The 20,415-nt window shown below is 42.7% G+C and overlaps 2 protein-coding genes across 2 annotated transcripts in view; both read left to right on the top strand.

The window, feature by feature from the left end:
- The window catches only part of LOC128738339 (chitin deacetylase 1), a 34,199-nt gene extending 17,786 nt beyond the window's left edge, over positions 1-16,413 (top strand). The window contains exons 3-8 of the mRNA XM_053833394.1: positions 5,762-5,873; positions 5,939-6,066; positions 6,139-6,281; positions 15,125-15,344; positions 15,402-15,787; positions 15,853-16,413. Coding sequence (XP_053689369.1) covers positions 5,762-5,873; positions 5,939-6,066; positions 6,139-6,281; positions 15,125-15,344; positions 15,402-15,787; positions 15,853-16,195 — 1,332 coding nt within the window. The 3' untranslated portion in view covers positions 16,196-16,413. The remainder of the gene's footprint in view (positions 1-5,761; positions 5,874-5,938; positions 6,067-6,138; positions 6,282-15,124; positions 15,345-15,401; positions 15,788-15,852) is intronic.
- A 3,111-nt stretch (positions 16,414-19,524) lies between these two features.
- Positions 19,525-20,410, top strand: LOC128740337 (glycine-rich selenoprotein). Its single transcript, XM_053835879.1, has 3 exons — positions 19,525-19,725; positions 19,793-19,877; positions 19,944-20,410. The coding sequence occupies exons 1-3, from the start codon at positions 19,707-19,709 to the stop codon at positions 20,113-20,115; spliced, it is 276 nt and encodes a 91-aa protein (XP_053691854.1). The 5' UTR covers positions 19,525-19,706; the 3' UTR covers positions 20,116-20,410.
- The last annotated feature ends 5 nt before the right edge of the window (positions 20,411-20,415 follow it).

Below are 20,415 nucleotides of genomic sequence, written 5' to 3' on the forward strand. Positions count from 1 at the left end.
AACGAGTCATTCGATGGAAGCCGGTGAATGACCGTATCTGCCTGTTGAGGATCAAGGGCAAGTTCTTCAACTATAACTTGATCAGTTCATATGCTCCAACGAACGACAAACCAGATGATCTGAAGGACATTGGCGTAGCTAGAAGGGGTGCCTGGGGGAACAGGCAAAGGACCCACCGTAGCCTACTGACTTTTGCCAGATGACGATAGGAATCTCTCCAAACAGTGACTGTAGCTCGTGATTCATACGTTTCCGCCACTCTCCGCTTTCAGTTTGTACTCCACCAAATATCATCGGCAGTACCTTCCGCTCGGACACGACAAGACGCGTATGTCCTCCGTGAGCTGTATCACAGCTTCAAGTCCATAAGGAACTACTGTTCTTCGTACGACGGCTTCTTGATAAAAGCGTTTTACGACGGGCAAAGTAGGCCAGATTTACCGCTTAAATGCGCCCCAGGATCTCCTTACTGGTGTTGTCTGCGGTTACCAGCGATCCTAAATACACGAGCATACATACATAGCACATCAGTCGATCTAATGTAGCTTTGATTACTTGCGTCAGTTCATCCATGGAAAACCATGTTCGTGCATTATCTGCCATAGCTGATCTCGATCGACTGTATCATATGCTGCTTGGAAATCAATAAAGATGAGATGCATGAGTAAGTAGTACTCCTGGTATTTCTGTTGGATTTGTCGGATGGTAAACATCTGGTCCATAGTTGCGCGGGCCCCCGTGAAGCCTACCTGATAATTCCCTTAAAACACTGTGCTATCGGTGACAATTGGATCATAACGAATATTGTTTAGTGCACCCACTAGGCCCCCTCGAGGGAAATTTCCTGGCTACGCCATTGGTGAGGGATTCGTTTTATGAATTCCTTGATAAAATATATAAAAAGTGCCCAAAACATAACGTCAAAATCATCATCGGGGATACGAATGCACACGTCGAAAGGGAAGAGTTTTTCCGCCCAATCATTGGAAAAGAGAGCCTTCACTCGACGACCAATAATAACGGCCTGAGGTTGATAAACTTCGCTGGAGCCAGAGTACTTTGTACGCCAAAATATTCGAAAGCACACCTGCAGACACCCGAATGGTGAAAGGGCCCTTTAAAGGGCCCAATATCGACTCAGATCATTACCTAGTTGTATGTAAGATTTGCGCTAGGCTGTCACAAGTTTCAGAAGTAATAGCGTAACCAGTTCCAGAAGACAAAGAAGTATGTGGTTGAACATCTAGCGACTATCGGCTCAGGGTGTAGCCGCAGAATATGCCCAGAAGCTTGATGAGAGAATTGAACAACAATTGAGTGAAGACACTTTGGATGCGAGGTGGCGGCGGGTCTATGATGTGTTAAAAATCACAGCCATCACAGTGTGTTGGAACAAGCCGACCAAGAAACTGGCTGATTTGATTAAGAGTACCAAAGAGCGGCAGATGAGAAGAATGTGGCTAGGAGTGGCATGCTCACTGCGGCTACACGTCAAAACAGGAAACGATATAAAGAGCTACGAGCAGCAGAGAAAAAACCCATCGGCGTCGTAAGCATGAGTACCAGGAGCAGGTGCTCAGTGAGGTATAAGCTTGGTTTGCCAGGAACGACGCGCGAAGTTTTCATAAAATAGTCAACCGTACGGCGAATAAGAGCATTCCGGTGCCAGTGATGTGCAACGACAAGGAAGGAAACCTGTTGACTGACGAGGCTATGGTGGCTACGAGGTGGCAAGAGCACTTTGAGGAGCTTCTAAATGGTACAGGTAATGGAGAAACAGTAGGAGTCATCACTTGGACTTGGACTTGGACTTGGACTTGGACTTGGATTTGGACTTGGACTTGGACTTGGACTTGGACTTGGACTTGGACTTGGACTTGGACTTGGACTTGGACTTGGACTTGGACTTGGACTTGGACTTGGACTTGGACTTGGATTTGGACTTGGACTTGGACTTGGGCTTGGACTTGGACTTGGACTTGGACTTGGACTTGGACTTGGACTTGGACTTGGACTTGGACTTGGACTTGGACTTGGACTTGGACTTGGACTTGGACTTGGACTTGGACTTGGACTTGGACTTGGACTTGGACTTGGACTTGGACTTGGACTTGGACTTGGACTTGGACTTGGACTTGGACTTGGACTTGGACTTGGACTTGGACTTGGACTTGGACTTGGACTTGGACTTGGACTTGGACTTGGACTTGGACTTGGACTTGGACTTGGACTTGGACTTGGACTTGGACTTGGACTTGGACTTGGATTTGGACTTGGACTTGGACTTGGACTTGGACTTGGACTTGGACTTGGACTTGGACTTGGACTTGGACTTGGACTTGGACTTGGACTTGGACTTGGACTTGGACTTGGACTTGGACTTGGACTTGGACTTGGACTTGGACTTGGACTTGGACTTGGACTTGGACTTGGACTTGGACTTGGACTTGGACTTGGACTTGGACTTGGACTTGGACTTGGACTTGGACTTGGACTTGGACTTGGACTTGGACTTGGACTTGGACTTGGACTTGGACTTGGACTTGGACTTGGACTTGAACTTGAACTTGAACTTGGACTTGGACTTGGACTTGGACTTGGACTTGGACTTTGCCTGGTCTACGATGGGTATCTCTCCAAATGTTTCTTGCAGTTCGTTATCCATACGCTTGCACCACTCTCCGCTCTGATCCTCTGAAATCTGATAAAAGCGTTGAAAACGAAATACATAACGGAAACTAGGTCAACATCAGCCTGAAATTAAATAAAAAGAAAACTTATACAATTTAATTCTACTACGTATACTTTCGAAAACAAACACTGATGCAGCCTGTATCTTTCGCGAAGAAATATACCTAGTAGAATTAAATTGGATAAGTTTTCTTTTTATTTGACTTCAGGCTTCTACTAAGACGCTCCAAAAACTTCAGTCAACATCAGCTTCCTACCACGAGTCATCGTAACCGGCGAGGAACCAGAGATGTTCAATGATCATTGGCTGAAGGCGTTGGTTCATTACACACTAAAGACTTGAGGATCGTTCTATGTGTTCGCGCCAGTTTTATGAAAAGGTGAACCAATCTCGTAAAGGACCGACACCGAAGCCTGATATGTGTAGGGACAAAGAAGAAAACCTAGTTACAAACGAGCGCGAGGTGGTTCACAGAACAGAAATTTATCTAGGAGTGCATACAATAAATGATAACAGCGTGCCGGCTCCTGATTTCGAAGAGATCCGGCGAGAAATCCGTCAGCTGAAGAATAACCAAAAATGGCAAAGAACCACTAGCTCTGGCACGTCACTAGATAATTTTAAGGATTTGGAATGAGGAAAAGCTACCGAAGAAATAGATGAAAGATGTGGGTTTCCCATCTAACTACCTTAGCATTACACTGATCAACGCCGCCTGCAAAGCGCTTTCCAAAATTACGACTGACGACGTAACAAAGTCTATCCCCAGTTGTAATAGAATTCGTAGGGCAATAAGTATCGGGCGGATTCATTCTCCGACAAATCCTCCAGAAATGTCGGGAATTTAACGTGCCCACGCATTGGATTTCCATGAATTTCAGGAGAGTATATGATACAGTCGAGCGCGAACAGCTATGGTACATAGTGCGAGAACGGTTTCCCGCACAAACCGACGTGGCTGATCAAAGCTATCCTGAGGCGTGTGATTTCGTGATTTTGTACTACGTTCATATTTTAGGGTACTCTCGAGTCCTTTCAAATAACGGTTTGCGGCAAGGGGATGAACTGTCCTGTATGTTATTCAACATCGCTGTTGAAGGTATGATCCGGCGGGCGGGGATCGAAATAAAAGCAACAATCTTCAGCAAAAGTAGCCATCTCCTAGCCTTCACAGACGACCTCGGCATCATTTCTAGCACCTTGGGACGTCAGAGGTAATCTACGCCACATTAAAAACAGAGGCTAGGAGGAAATGCGTCAAAAACCAAATATCTGACACGAAAAGGCTCCAGAGAAAACAACTTTTGCCTCCCACGGTCAGTGACTATTGGCGGTAATGAACTAGAAGTGGTTGATGAATTCCTATATTTGGGATCTCTGGTCACCACCAACCAATATGAGTAAAGAGATTCAATGACGCATTCAAGCTGGTAGTCGAACCTAATTTTCCCTCCGCAAGACGTTTCAATCATACGTAGTCCTCTACGGACTTAAGTCTGTAACTTTGCTTACAGGAGACTTACGTGAATTTGCCGTATTTGAACGGAAGGTGTTGCGGACTATTTTTGGCGGAGCTCAAACCGAAGGCGGAGAGTGGCGTAGGCGTATCATCGTACAACTCATTCTCGTCGTACACCGCCAGGAAAGGTGTGAAGACTACGGCGAGCCCGCCAGCTCGCAAGGATGCTGGACGACTGTGTAGTGAAACCTGTTCTCTTCAAGAACCCCACCGACACCAGGACCAGAAGGGTCCAACGCGCTAGATGGCTTGACTAGCGTCTATCGAGACGCACAATGAATTGGAAACGAATAATCCAGAACCGAGTACAGTGGAGAGGAATTCTTGATACGACAAGAGCCACCCTGACTTTAAAATGTGATATTGGAAGCACAGAAAAATCCAAGGAAAAATCAATTATGTGGAACATGATATGAACTTCTTTGAGGTTAATTGTCTATATAAGCTAATATGATTAAATGACAGTTAATCGGTTATATACTATTTTAGTACGTTATCGCATTTGAAAATTGAAGCAATGCTTTGACATATTATAAATTTATTACCAGTGAGGAGCATCATAAATTCACCGTAGTCGACCACAGAACAAGTTGAACTATAACCATAAAAACTATAACGGAGCCAAAGAGAACCGAGCTAATACAATAAAGACAACCCATACAAAAACTCATTCCATTTTTTTCTTGCACGGTAAGCGTGAAAAAATGCCAGCGATCAGTAGTTTCCATGACTAAATCCTTGTCTCTAACAGCTTTCCAGTCGATTCGACCCGTTCAAGTGGCCACGGGATTAGAGTCTACAAAAGAAAAAGGAACACATTATTTTCAAAGTATTAAAGATAACTATAAAATTTTACGTCCCGGTAGTGTCCTGCAGTACCTCCGGCAGTGGTGGTGGCAGCAGCAAGAGCAACAGCAGCTGCGTCAGCAGGATGCCAGCTTCCGTAAAGGTTTTTACTTTTCGTACGGACGGATGTGACTGCCGGCAAGCCAACTCCATTAGTGAAACGACTCGGGGGGTAGCACCGAAGCTTAACTGAGGCTGATTTCTTACGTTCTTCCCTATGCCACATTCGCTGGAAAAAAGTCTTTCAGTTTTCGTTTTTTTTTATTTTTTGAAAAAAAAATGCAGTTGGCCTTCGCTATTAAAACCGATGCAAGACAAGTGCATTTATTACAGAAAATGGCCTTTCTTGCCGGATGAAACTAGCGATGCACAGCCTTGGAAAACGGACTGCAACCTACAATGCTCAAGGCAGGAAGCAGTCGTCTTGCAATAATGTCTTATTTAGGATTAGGGAAAATTTTATATGCAGATACACATTTCAGTACCCTGTAAAGACAGTCCTCCAGACAGCCGAACTCGAGCAGTAGCATTCGCTATTCAAAGGCAAGTGGAAAAGCGAGCCTGTCAGGAACAGCACGTCGGAAATTTAAATTTATTTCAGCAAATTTAATTTCAATTTTACATCACACTTTCCGTATAATGGATTCGCACTAACACATGGTCTTCTCAACTGTCTCTTTTCTCGCTCCCCCTCTTTCACCCAGTGCGTGGATGGATTTCCGTATCTGAACCGCTGCCCCTCGGGACTCTACTTTGATGATTTGCAAAAGTTCTGCACGTTCAAGGCGGAAGCCAAATGTGGACCCCTTACAAATCGTAAGTATTATTTGCCAGTAGCTTTTTTCCCCACTTTTTTCTATATATGTTTTTCCTGTCTTCAGTACCGGCTGCCACCACTGAGGCGCCAGTCGATCTGGCCAAGAAGTGCAATCCAAGCGAGTGTGAACTACCATACTGCTTCTGCAACAAGGATGGTACCCTCATTCCAAAGGGTCTCAACGCGGATGAGGTAAAGCAATAATACATTTTTTCTGAAATATAGAGGCAATTGAACACAAACCATCGATTATCTCGCTCACAGATTCCTCAAATCATTCTACTAACGTTCGATGGTGCTGTTAATTTGAATAACTATGATCACTACAGGAAGGTCTTCAATGGAAAAAGACAAAACCCGAACGGCTGTGACATCAAGGGAACGTTCTTCATCTCACACGAATACAGGTATGTTCCCGAAAATCAACTTGTTACTTTGGAGTCGTTTGCACTCTACAAACATATCACATGCATTAGCATTCTTAATGTTTTACCACGTGAGGGCTCGTTGCTAGCAAACAAGCAACTTCCGTCGTCGGTTTGCTGCTACCCATTCATGAGACGACGTAAATGAATTGCGATTCACCGTGCAATTAATTGCAACCTGCAGTAATAGGACTGCACTTCTCTCGCTCGGAAGTTTACCTTGGTTCTGATAAATTAAATTTTAAATGTTTCGCATTCTTGCCGTAAAATATAGCACCGAAGAGAGCAGGAATAAAAAAGTTCCATTTCTACCTTTGTTTGGCTTCCGCAGGCATTTCATTACAATGAAAGCTTTTCATCAAGGTAAATTTAATCCGACTATTAAAGTACCACTTTGTCTCGTCGGGTGCCGCTACGGTAGCTTTTTTTTTCGCTTGGATTTCAGCTAGAAAATAGCCGAACCGCAGGGAATTTACTCCCATTTTCACAGGCTTCTTTTGACCAGGTACAACGACGGATGGTTGTATGGCGTGTTTGAATGTTTTAATTCAAACAATTTAACAGTTCCCATCTGGGTTTCTCCAGGAAAGATGTGCTAAATTGGCCGGGCTAAACTGCAGAACTATGAGTTTTTGTGCATGGTATGCTCCCAATCGGTTCCACTCTGTAGTAGGTATCTCACTTGGCCAGCCACTACTAGGAAGTCGGTAAAAACGGAACCGGCTGTTCGTTCAAGTCACTCTACATCACCACCACCCTTCTTCACGCTGGCTGTACGATTCAGGCCGAAAAAGTGCGGGACTCGTCACCGGCCGACTGCATATTTCTGAATGTAAAGAGGATCTGTGAGGGAGTCATAAAAGTGAGAAATTACGCAATAAATCCTCAAATCAGCACACTTTGCTGGGTTTCGCTCTACTTTTTTGGCCGGTGCGCCTGGATTACCTACTTCCCATGGGCTGTATCAATGGCGATGAAGTGAAGAGACGCCTGCTTTGATAAAACGGCTACCCTTGCCTGATTGATAACATTTTTATTTTTCCACGGAACGGACACAATGGATTGCGAAACCGCCTAAGGCTTTTGAGGTTAAATAGCGACAGGTAGAACGTCTGTCAGCTGAATATTAACCTAATTTTGGAACTTTAGGATTCAGAAAAAAAAACTTCAGAACGAATGATGCCTTTCAATATTTACTATGGATGGAAAAACCAAAGCAATTTATTTTCTTGAGGCTTTATGAATGTTAAATTTGTTGATAAACTTTCAGTTTGTAGATCGATTTTGTAGATTTGTTACATTCGTTGAGCAGGACTTTTCAAGCAATTCTCAGTGGAAGCTGGTGATTTTTTCAAGTGACACCGATTTGAGGTCAGGCCGGACTTGTCGATGATGACCAGATTAATTAAACATGGCTTAACATTCTCAGCTTAACACATGTGTGCAGACCTAAACCAAAGGTGGGACACCAACCTTTCAGAACGATTTCACTATAGAAAAGAAAAATCCCGATGAATTCAAATCGCGTGTACGTGTACGTGGCAAACTTCAACTGGCAACTTCTTCAACTGTGTTGTATTACTTTACTTACCGTCTTAGTTGGCTTGCCGTCCTAAAAGTTTCTGCAATTTACTCAGTTGTGAGCTACCGCTCTCCAATCACTCGGACAACGTGTACTCTCCGCCTGATCTAACTATCTTGCTCACTGCGCCACTGGTCATGTTGTTCCTACTGAATTTGAAGCAAACGCCATATTTACAGGGTAGTTATGCGGCATTCTTGCAACATGCCCTACCCATCGTATCCGTCCAGCTTTAACCACCTTTTGGATACTGGATTCGTCATAGAGCTGTGCGACTTCATGGTTCATTCTCCGTCACGAGCATTGTCCATGTTTCATGCCCGTAGAGAACAACCAGTCTAATAAGCGTCTTGTACAAGGCACACACAATAGGTAGGCGCAAGTTTGCCACTTGCGAACCCTACATAACGCAGTATAAAGTATTTCCAACAAACATTTGTGTTTAAGAGCAGCTTATTCAACTATTGTATAGTTAAAACCAATGAAACCAGCGCTTGATAAGCTGCTATACAACAAAAATGTTCGGGGTTGTCTTTAGAAGATTTTCTCAACCTTCAAAAATATAAAAACATGTCTCTTGCAGCGCTAGGACGTCGAGCTTGCGACTCCGGAGAGCACTCGAGTGCTCCCTCAGAAGCCGAGAGATCAGCAGTTCCACGTCGGGAGTTTCCAATCCATAGTCCTGTTTCGTCTGAAATTCCGATTCTTCCAGTCCGAATTTCTTTGTTCAGCGTTCATTGCTTATTAATTTTTTAAGGTGGCGGCCTGTGGCACCAACCTCCTGTCTCACCAGAAGACCAACGTAGCACAAAAAGAGCCCACTTTTCTGTCAGCATATGACCTTGGCTTCTGCCGGGCCGGGTTACCCGATCTCCATCAAAATTGCTCGTGTCCCGGCTGGTATCATGAGGAAGTAGGGATAGGAGTTGCCGACTAAGAGGCTGTGAACCACTAGGGTATATTTTATGCCTAAAGCTTCTCGGCTGGGTGGTACTTCCCAAGTAATAATGTAGGTTTTATTACACTCTGATTAGGGTTCTAGTGACCAAATTTGCCCATGAAAACCGCAATAAATATGTAATAATACTCAAATTGCTCCTTAGGTTACTGGATAGAGTCAGTAGGATCGTTGCACTAGCCCCGTAATCGTCATGATTCTAATAGTCGATAAAGAAGGGTCAAGTCTTAAGACATAGACACAATGCATACGGATTTTAATGCGTTGCGGAAATTTTGCAGTTTTTCCATGGATTTTCTGTCAAATTATTAATTACTTTAAAATTATTTAGTACTAGCTGAGTGCCCGATCTTACTCGGGGCGCCTTTGTCTCAAAGCCACTTGTACATCAGTTATTGTAACCGAAATGCTTATAATGCAAAAATACAACGCTTGTTCCTCTTTCGAACGTTCCTCCCCATTTGTCAGCTCTCCCTCTTTTGTCTACCCAGCCATTTACACATCTGTTTTCTTTACGGAAATCCCTATAAAACCCTATAAAGAAAGAGAAACAAAGACATTTATCCTATTTGCACCTTCCGCTAACAATGGCCACCCAACCCATACGTAATGAATAGTTTTGTTATTGTACATTTCAAAAAAAGTAGAAGGTGGAACAGTGTTTCTTCCATGGATACAACAAACCTGTCATTCCTTTCATCTCACTACAAGACAAACTTGTTTGTAAACAATGTTTTTAGTTTCACCACCAGGAGCAAGTATGCACAAATTATTGGCCGGAGCCCACTCTGGAACATGCCACATAAAGTTGACCATGGGGAAAACATGGTGTTCTCAGATCAACTCCACACTGTTTGAATAATTGCCGCTGTGACTCAAATAAAGTCGGCCAGCAACACTTAGCACTAATGGGCGAACACTTTTTATATGGGTCACTTTGATTCGACGCATAATTACACTTGACAAATCTACAGCTGCGAGCATTGCCGTTTAGTGTTTCGTATTTTGATTTTTTCTGTTGTACGGACAAATTGTTATAGTAATGTGGGCGTTACTACCCCCTTCCTGTCAGCAACCTTTTGTCATCAGCTCCCTCTTTTGTCCCACTGTCACTTAAGGAAGAACCGTCCAAACATTTCGAAGTCTTCCCCCTGTTACTCCCACCTCTTTTGTCAGCCCCTTCAGTTCTGATTCCCTGATGTCAAGGGACATGTGTCCCAAGTTTGATAAAGAACGGTCAAGGCGTTTCGGAGTTATGGCCTCCCCCCTATTAGGAACCCTCCCCCCTCGTTTTTGTTAACACCCCAGTTCTGATTCCCTGATGTCAAGGAACATGTGTGCCAAGTTTGATGAATAACCGTCCAGACATTTCGGAGCTATGACCTCCCTATGTTACGAACCCTCCCTTTATTTCTGAGTTATGGTCCCCCCTATTTGTTCCCCTCCCCCTTTGTCAACCCCAGTGCTAATTCCCTGACGTCAAGGAACATGTGTGCCAAGTTTGATAAAGAACTGTCAAGCCGTTTCGGCGTTATGGCTTCCCCCCTATTAGGGACCTTCGCCCCCTATCAGGGAACCTCCGTCCCTCGGTTTTGTTAACCCCGCAGTGCTGATTCTCTTATGTCAAGGAACATGTGTGCCAGGTTTGATGAATAACCGCCCAGGCATTTCGGAGTTATGGCCTCCCCCTGTTACGACGCCCCCTCCCTTTTATTTCGGAGCTATGGTCCCCCCCTATTAGTTGCCCTCACCCCTTTGTCAACCTCCGTGCTAATTCGCTGATGTCAAGAAACATGGGTGCCAAGTTTGATAAAGAACGGTCAATCCGTTTCGGCGTTATGGCCTCCCCCCTATTAGGGACCCTCCCCCCTATCAGGAAACCTCCCTCCCTCGTTTTCGTTAACCCCCCAGTGCTGATTGTCTTACGCCAAAGACCAATTGTGCCAAGTTTGATGAATACCCGTCCAGGCATTTCGGAGTTATGGCCTCCCCCGCCTGTTACGAACGCCTCCCCTTTTGTCAACACCCCCGTGCTGATTCTCTTATATCAAGGAACATGTGCGCCAAGTTTGGTGGAGATCGGTTAAGGCGTTCTGGAGTTATGGTGGAACATACAAACATACAAACATACTCACGCTCACTTGTATATTATTTAGTATTTTAGCACAAACAGATGAGACACTCGCGATAATTCCATCGGTCAATCAAAAACCACTCATTTTTCAAAAAACCATATTTCGCAACATGGCCACACCGCGGCGCGCGAGTGTTGCTTTGAGTTTTCAGTATAAAACCGTTCAAATGTACAAAACCCTACAGCATAAAACCCTGCAAATGCAAGCTACTCCGCAATATGCATAACAGAGGGTGCTAGTGTGCAAGCAAAATGTGCAGGACGATGGTTTTAAAGGATTTTCTTCTAAGTGTCGTCTCAGTTCGTCAGTGATTTTAGTATTAAAATCCGTATGCATGTCTGGGCCTTTGGAATAACGTTTAAGTCCAATGCTTTGCTTTGCTTTGCTCGGTAAGCAAGGCGCTAACGGTACGCTTTTTTTCAGTCCATTACCAGCCAAAATGGGGGAATTAGGCGGTTGAAGAAAATGCCGGAGACTATAGCCGGGCTAAAAAAAACTGGAATTCGACTGCTAAACAAGTGAAAACAACCGATCCAAAGTATGATGGGCTGTGTTTGGGAAAAAGTTTAAGCAATGAAACATAGTAAGAAGTAAGAACTGATAAATGTGCGGGGCAGAGCACTTTAAGCATATTGAGTAAAAATCCATTCGAAATGTAGTAATGTGCGGTTACGTTACTAACGAGAAAGACTGGGGCTCGTTTATTTTGTAGTGAGAGGGGAGCAAAGAGTGGAGGAAAGGATCCGGGAGTCTGGAATTTGATATTGTTGATATTATTCCTACTGTAAACAGCCTCAACGAGGGCCCCAGCTTATGTCAAAATTTTAGCGTGTGGATTACTTCATTAATTATATTGCCGGAATGTTAGCAACACTTGTAAAACACCAACACTTAAACCACAGATAACAGACATCCAAGCTAGAACAAAAAGCTTCGTAAACCGTGTGTAAAATGACTCTAGCGACATCTAACTGCTTATTGCCACTTGCATTCTCTTAAGTGATTGAAGCGCCCGCTTGCGATACCTGCAGCTGGTGTTGGGCAGAGCTGCCAGATATCCCGCTTTTTTCAGCTTACCACATATTGTACACATATATTATAAATACGGCATGGTTAAAAGATATGTTTATATTAGAAATCAATATAATGATAATCAATATAATCAAATAGATGAAACAGAATGCACAAAATCATTGTTTCCGTGATTCGGCGTTAAAATTCGATAAAGAATAATTCTTTTAAAAAATATCTGGCAGCTCTGCAAAGTGTTGCTGATATTTTGAGGTTTGTTCATGACAAAAAAGGAAGGAAATATTTTTTCCTTTTGTTTATCTTCCCGTTTAAGATTTCGTGCAAGTGCGAGCAGGCTCTTCCGCGAAACTAAAAAAGGATGTTCAATTCTTTTCGCACTCACACGAAATCTCATTGTGGATTGGCAATGCGTGCGTGATGTCAAAAGTAAAATATTTCCTTCTGTTTTTTTTCTCGCTAAAAAGCTAAACATCGATGATTCGCGGTTTTGCTGATATTGTTCAGGCGTGAGAAAAAAAGAGGGAAGTATATTTTTGATTTTTTCGTTACTCACACGTTGACAGTTCGTTACGAGATTTCCTGTAAGTGCGAGCAGCCACGAAATCTCTTTTACTGCTTTCAACGCGAATTCGTGACTACAAAAGTGAATGAAATTTTCAAGCCTGTTCGCACTTACACGAAAACCCATGCCGAATTGTCAAAACTTGTGGGAAAACAATAGCAAAAATACTTCCTTCTCTTTTTTTCTTACAAAAACCAAACAAATATCAGCAACTTCGTAGTCTCGAATATGTATACAACAGATCGTGAAGGGTGTAGCATCGTAGTCGCGAATGTGTACCTTATGGGGTTTCCTGTATGAGCGAGCGGGTGTCGATTTCTTTTAATATACACTAGGGCCCCCAGCTATATAGGATTTTGTGTTAGTGTGAGCAGGCTTCAAATTGCTTTTGCGCTCATGTCTTCGAATGAACATTTTAGGTGATCGCAGTGCCACCATACTGCTTATTGCCACTTGCGAAAAACCGTTGCAAGTTTTTACACACGGTCCAAGCCTAGCTTGGATGTCTGTTATCTGTGCTTAAACCATCTGACTCTCTTTGGGTCTGCTGTTGAAGTACAGTGATTCACCGAATAAGCCCTTGGGAGGTACTATTTGCTCATCGCGTCGGGAAAACAATAACAAACGTGCAAAATCTGCCAACAGCAACAACAAATCGCGCATCGATGTGTGCGTAAAATAAATGTCAGCAATCTCAATAGTGTCGCATGCCGAAATAAGCCGTAGCAACTACAGACGGTCGATAATCTACAGACGCGCAAAGAGCGTGGCATAAAACACCAATCGAACCGTCAAATCGAGACACCAAATGAGCAAAGTAAACAAACTTGTGTTTCCTATAGGCAGGGAAGACTAAGTTTTGTAATCTACCTGAAATATTAAAACTTGAACTATTGATCTACTAACAACATATGGATTAGTTACACTCGATATATCATATAATGCTTTGAAAAATTCAATTGGCTTGTTCAATTTGCAAAATATGCGTCGCAATTCGCGAAGTTCCATGGAACATACCTCGCGATTCACGCAACTTACTGCTGATTATAGGGAGATTGATCCAATTCTGACTGGTTGCCAAAACTGTTTAAATAAAATAAACAAAAAAAAGTGTTGCCGAATTGGTAATTTTTCTCTTTGCGCGTCTGTAGATTATCTACCGTCTGTAGTAGCAACCTCATCATTTCGCGCGACCATAACTCAAATATGAAAGCGCTTTATTAAGACGAAAATTCACTAAAATATTCAGTAAATATTATCCAACCAATTGGCATGAAAATCTTGTCTCGAATAAATATAGTTTCAACGTAATTCATAAATATTGTTCAGGCTACCGCTTAATAGGCCGAAAATACCCATATGTATCTTATAACACCCAGTATTGCATACTAGGTATTGCTATTGCAGTTGAAAACCGTAATAAAACGCATAATCTCACTCTAACAAGATTTGCAAATCCGATTTTTTTTTGTGTTCAGCTTATATTATTATTAGCTCTAAACTGCTAGCTTAAATGCAAAACAAAACTGCATTTCAAAAAAAAAAAAAAAGAATAACAAATGTGCTGAACAATTTAAAAAACCTTCCAATTCTGTCTTACCTTAGACCGAACCCGAACGTATCGCCGTTTCTAATTTCACAGTCCCTTATTCAACGCCACGTGCAGGAGCCTGAAATCAATTTTTCATTTTTATGATTACATTTTTATTGCATTAAATTATCGCTATAAAGCTTTTCTTCTCGATTAACGTCTGGTTCCTCCCACTCTGCGTAAGGTGCCGAGGCGAGGGTTGCAACATATAACTCAACCTCGTAAGCCAATACCTACGCGAAGATTTTGAATCCGTTGCACAGCCGATAGGGATCGCACTGTTCTGATATGTGACGGTACAAGTTCGAGATATGCTCGTACCGTGCAATGTTTTTCACTGCTCAAATGAACACAACGCAAACTGCAATCTGCAAGATAGAGTTCCCAATCTTATCTTTCTACCAGCAGCAGTGTCAGCTTCAGCCGCACTAAACTGGCTCTACCTTCGTGTCCGTTGATAAAATTCTCGGTTTCTGCCACGGCAGAAAATAGCTTTTCCTCCGCAGTGTAGCGTACCGTGAATCGGCGGGGATGCTGGCGAGCAATATAGGATTTATATTTTAATCCGTTTTCCCACTCCACGCGAATAATATTCCTATATCGCTTCACCGTGTGTCGTTCCATTTTTTCGCCGAATTACCCGCCTTAATCGCGATAGCCAAGATATATGGAGGAAATATCATTGCCGCAAGCGGACAAGAAATGAAGCGCATAAATTCTATCTTCTGCCAGTGTTTGCCCGCACTTGTCGGTGGAATAGTCATATGCAGTCGGGACACGTGATCTCGATGGAGCAATTTCTAAAATTTAATCTCCGCTGATTGCTATTGCCTAATAGCGAAGAAGCAGAGGAACGTATAATAGACTATTAGAGGGTTATTCATTGAACCTTATTATAATTGACCTGGTCATCCTTGATGCAATTATATACTCTGATCATGACTCTCTTTCTTTTCACTCCACAGTAATTATCAGCAGATCCAAACTCTAGCTAATGATGGTCACGAGATTGCAGTGGAAACGATTTCACTACAGATGGGCTTGCAGGACAAGGGTTACGAGGAGTGGGTTGGTGAAATGATCGGAATGCGTGCGATACTGAAGCACTTCTCCAACGTGTCAAGTAACGAAATCAATGGAATGCGAGCTCCGTTCCTCAAACCAGGGCGCAACACACAGTACAAGGTATGAATTCAATAGTGTCTGCCAAGAGCTCTTATGCTTCCGTTTTTATCCTCACAGGTCATCGAAGACTTCGGATTTATCTACGATAGCTCAATCAGTGTACCACCAAGTCCGATTCCAGTTTGGCCATATACTCTGGACTACAAAATACCTCACGAATGCAAGAGCGGAACCTGTCCAACCAAATCGTTCCCAGGTATCTGGGAAGTTCCACTAAACGCCCACTTTGTCGAAAGCTACGAAGGTGGACACTGCCCATACATGGACCAGTGCGTTTTGCACAACCACGATGCAGAAGAGGTGTTCGCGTGGCTACAGGAGGACTTCGAACGGTACTACTATCAGAACAAAGCACCTTACATGATGCCATTCCACACCAATTGGTTCCAGATTAAAGAACTGGAGCGTGGCCTGCATAAATTTCTTGACTGGACTCAAACTCTGTAAGTACCTGGGCTTGCTGTCAATCGTCATATAAATTATCTTCAAACCATTATTCGTATTTTAGTCCAGACGTTTACTTTGTAACGGTAACACAGGCCTTGACATGGATCACCGATCCGAAAACATTAAACCAGCTGAACAACTATGAACCGTGGAACTGTAAGAGCAAAGCAACTCAAACACCAAAACCTTGCAACATCTCCAACAAGTGCGCACTGGCATTCAAGGAGCCAACGTCGAACGTCAGCGACACTCGATACATGGAGACCTGTTTCGAGTGTCCGGCCGTCTACCCTTGGTTGGGTGACTCGCACGGTTCCGGAATACCCGGACGAGACAACTACATCGATCAGAGTTCGGCCGGAGCGGGCGATGCCAAAAGCCAACCGGAGGAGGAAACAAACTAATGTTGTTCCTACAGTAAAGCCAGCGGGACAAAGATTACGAAATGCATGACTGCTGTCTGGCGAGCCTTGATCGATGAAGGTCTTGTGATGTGTTCTAGCGCACTACGTGTAGTATTAGTGTTTCGAAAGTGAATTACTGAATTTTAAAGTAAGCAATTTAAGCTAAAATTGCAAAAGTGACATGAAAAGGATGTTTATTAGCGGAAAATCACAGCGCGTGTGGCGAACAATTTTAGAGAAAATAAATTAAAGAATAAACAAACCGGGCTTATTTAGTTATTAATGTGCTCATGCCCTCTTATTCCTATCTGTCCAGCTAGAACAGATCTTTACGGTTTACATTAATATAATATAAAATATTAATATAAAAGTATTTCAAAAATTCCATGAGTTTTTCCAAGACTTTTTTCGATTTTTTTCACTCAGTGTAGAAAATTAGAATTTTTAAAATATTCTCGGTTAGACTATGAACCATGCCCTAATAGGGTTGCCAAGTCAGAAAATTACATAAACCGGCCGGTCGGTCCTGCCTTCAAAAAATGGTGGGGGGGGGTTGTGTCAGCCACCGGAAGTCACTAGCGCCAGAGGAGCAAAAGGTTGTCATTGTGCAAATCAAAAGAATCATTTAGTTGGGAAACTATAGTCACAGACAAACAGACATAACACTCGTTTTCCATTCTTAGTACCGAATAAACCGTCATTTCAAATTTGGGCTTAGTTGGGAATGTCTCCGTTTTGGTCAAAGTGGCGCTTTTTGACGAAAGAAGGGGAATTCCCCATAAAAATACTTACTACTTAGAGGGATACTCCTGTTGCTATTTTATATTAGGGAATGTCGATCATAGATAGTGCTAATGTTCAGGCTAAATGTGTGGTACGATAATTTTTGTTGATTTTTCTTCCAAGAGTTATGCCTGTTTGTCTGTGCTATAGTGGTGGTGACGCTAGCATTTTAGGTGATTTTAATTTGAAATTTTATCCAAGAATTCCCGAAAAATTTGTTCCTGAATGGATGTCAGTTCTCTGTGGTGCCTCTCCGATGGCCGAACGTATTCTGCCCTAACCGGCTTTAAGGATTGAAGCATCTAACTCCTCAGAAGAAGAAATTGTCTCGTCCAGTATTCGCGCGTAGCTCTCAACAGATTGCGAATGGTCTAGCTGCTTAATATTTCATCCGACAAGGACGGCTTTGACGTGTCCGGTTTGCGGTTGACAGTTTTGAAGACACATATAATGCTACTAGCACTAGGTTATGATCAGTCATTATCCACACCCTGTAGGAAACGTATGTTCATTATGTTAAAGAAAACCCGGTCAGCTTTGAGAACGTGTACATCGTTGACTATTATCTTTTGTGTCAGAGTTCAGGCTATATAGAACCATATCACCGATTTATAGATTGGTTCCCTACCGATGTAGGTGTTCATATTCCCGATGATGGTCTTGGGGCAAACAGTTAACGTACTTTGCTTCCAGCCACGCGCAAAACGCTTTCTTCTCGTCGTCGGGTCTACCTTCACGCACTTTATCCTCAATAGGCACATCCTCTCGTTGATCGCCTTCCAATTTATCACATGATCCTGCATTTTGCCAAACACTACGAAGGTAGCGGGCTAAGGATCACTTGGAGACTTCCATTCGGATTCGCAGGTACGCGAAGCACCAAAGGTACGCATTATTTAGCCGTTCACCAATCGATTTTTATTCTACGATTAAATTGAATGTCATTAATGGAGTAACGATGCTGCAATCTTTGAAGTTTACAATATGAGCGAAGTAAGGATAGGAATTAAAGAGTGCAAAAGACGGAAATAGAAATGGACAACTTTACACTCAAGCCCCATGTGGGAAGTTTAGGAGTGCATAAGAAATAGTGGAACTCCGTCAAGGCCAATAACTTGTTTTTTTTTTCGACGCTTGTGCGCAACAGGACACCGCCTCTAGTTTCTGATAGTAAATACCGTGGACCCCCGTTCGTTTGACGGTTTTTAATCTGAACACTTTTTAATTTGAACCCCGCTGAGTTAAGCGAGAAATTTTGATTTTACAACCACTACCAAGCGCCATCTCTTAAAAAGCTTAAAAAGCAACGGTTCCTTATCTTCCTTATAGGTAAAAAAATTAACAACAAATTTTATTCCGCTACGAAATATGAGCAACGTCTTGAATTTTTTCATAAAATCCAGAAATCTACTAAGTCGCTCAAAAATTTATATAGGTATTTTTAAATAAAATTCTAATTTGATCGCTAAATTACCAAATTATTTAGTTTTTGATGAACGTCAGATTTTCCTCTTCACCTTGATGCGGTCCCGCCCGCGCATTGAATCCGTTTTCCAGCCGTTCCATGAACGAAACGTATAAACTAGAGTGACTATATATACATACATGTAGAGTGACTATATACAGAGTGGCGACAAGTCATCCCAAATGTATGCAATGCGGTTTTTCTTTCTCTTTCCTGCATACGCGTTGGATAGGTCGTCTGCTCGATTGGAATGACACTGACAGATAATTATCATTCCAATTTTGACATTGTCGCCACTCTGTAATACAGAGTCTGTATACAGTCACTCTACATTACATGTGACTGTATATCAACCCATCGGCAGGCAACCATGTTTTCGCTGCCAACATCTCGTGTGTGCGAAAATGAGATAGCATGTCAGCACTGCGTTTCACTCAACTGCCAGCAGTCTGATTTGGGCCCGCTGTCAAATTTTGAGCCCAGGACATGTTGTCGCTGACGTTTACTGCAGCTCGTTATAGAGATGTCGATGGGGTGCTGTATATAGTCACAATAGTATAAACTACAGACGGTAGATAATCTACAGACGCGCAAAGAGAAAAATTACCAATTCGGCAACACTTTTTTTTGTTTATTTTATTTAAACAGTTTTGGCAACCAGTCAGAATTGGATCAATCTCCCTATAATCAGCAGTAAGTTGCGTGAATCGCGAGGTATGTTCCATGGAACTTCGCGAATTGCGACGCATATTTTGCAAATTGAACAAGCCAATTGAATTTTTCAAAGCATTATATGATATATCGAGTGTAACTAATCCATATGTTGTTAGTAGATCAATAGTTCAAGTTTTAATATTTCAGGTAGATTACAAAACTTAGTCTTCCCTGCCTATAGGAAACACAAGTTTGTTTACTTTGCTCATTTGGTGTCTCGATTTGACGGTTCGATTGGTGTTTTATGCCACGCTCTTTGCGCGTCTGTAGATTATCGACCGTCTGTAGTATAAACCGTATATAAACAAATCAGCGAAACACCCTGTGCCAGCCAGGTCAGCTGCTGTCAAAAGTGATGTCACTCAAAGGCTAAAAAAGAATGTTCGAGTTCTGCTCGAGCCTAAATTAATATTTACTTCTTTATACGAAAAACCCAAAAAATAGTGCTGAATTAGTGGCATAATTATTTAGGGTGGTTAATTTCACCACTTTTCTTACCACCTTTGAACCCAATTGCAATGCAAACGGATAAGACGAACTTTTCGTAAAATGGTATACATAGCAAGAGGTAAGCAACTATCAATGTTCAATGCAATACCCGAGAATGACGAAATATCTTCCCCCTTCCTTTACAGATGGAACTGTTCACCAGTCTCCTCCGTGGACTGTCCAACGCTTCCTAGGGATGATAACTGGATTTTTCAGTTTCATAGTTATGTTGTATGTATATACTACTGTTGGTGTTAAGAAAAAATGTCTATATCCGATAACCTTGGATATTTTCAGCTTCCGAACGTTGCTAGATCTGAATCCAAACAGCCCTTCGAATTCGAGCGAAACTTCGGGTAGTCGCCGAGGAGGTGGTGGTGGTGGTGGAGGTCCACCAGGTGGGCCCAGACAACGGCCGATTGGGCGAACAATGACACTGCGAGATTGCACCATTCCCGGTGGTGGATGAGCGCGGTAAAGCGTCCGGCTCAAAACGTCACCGTTTTCGACGGATGCTAGCAATTTAACAACCATCCTCGGAAATCTGAAAGCTCCGTCGCTTTTGTATGACGAATATTCCCTAAACCTACGCTACCACACAGGCGGGTCTGTTCTGAAGAGGATTTCTGGAAATGGTTATCTTATTCTAATGGAGAGAAAAATGTCGGCATCTACGATAATGTAGATGCAGGGATTTTTATTTTCGTTTATTTTTTTCTGGTGCGTGTATGATTGTTGTAATAAAAAGTAATGGAATCTAATCAAACAA

This window comes from Sabethes cyaneus, chromosome 1, assembly GCF_943734655.1.
Source record: "Sabethes cyaneus chromosome 1, idSabCyanKW18_F2, whole genome shotgun sequence".
NCBI classification, from domain to species: domain Eukaryota; kingdom Metazoa; phylum Arthropoda; class Insecta; order Diptera; family Culicidae; genus Sabethes; species Sabethes cyaneus.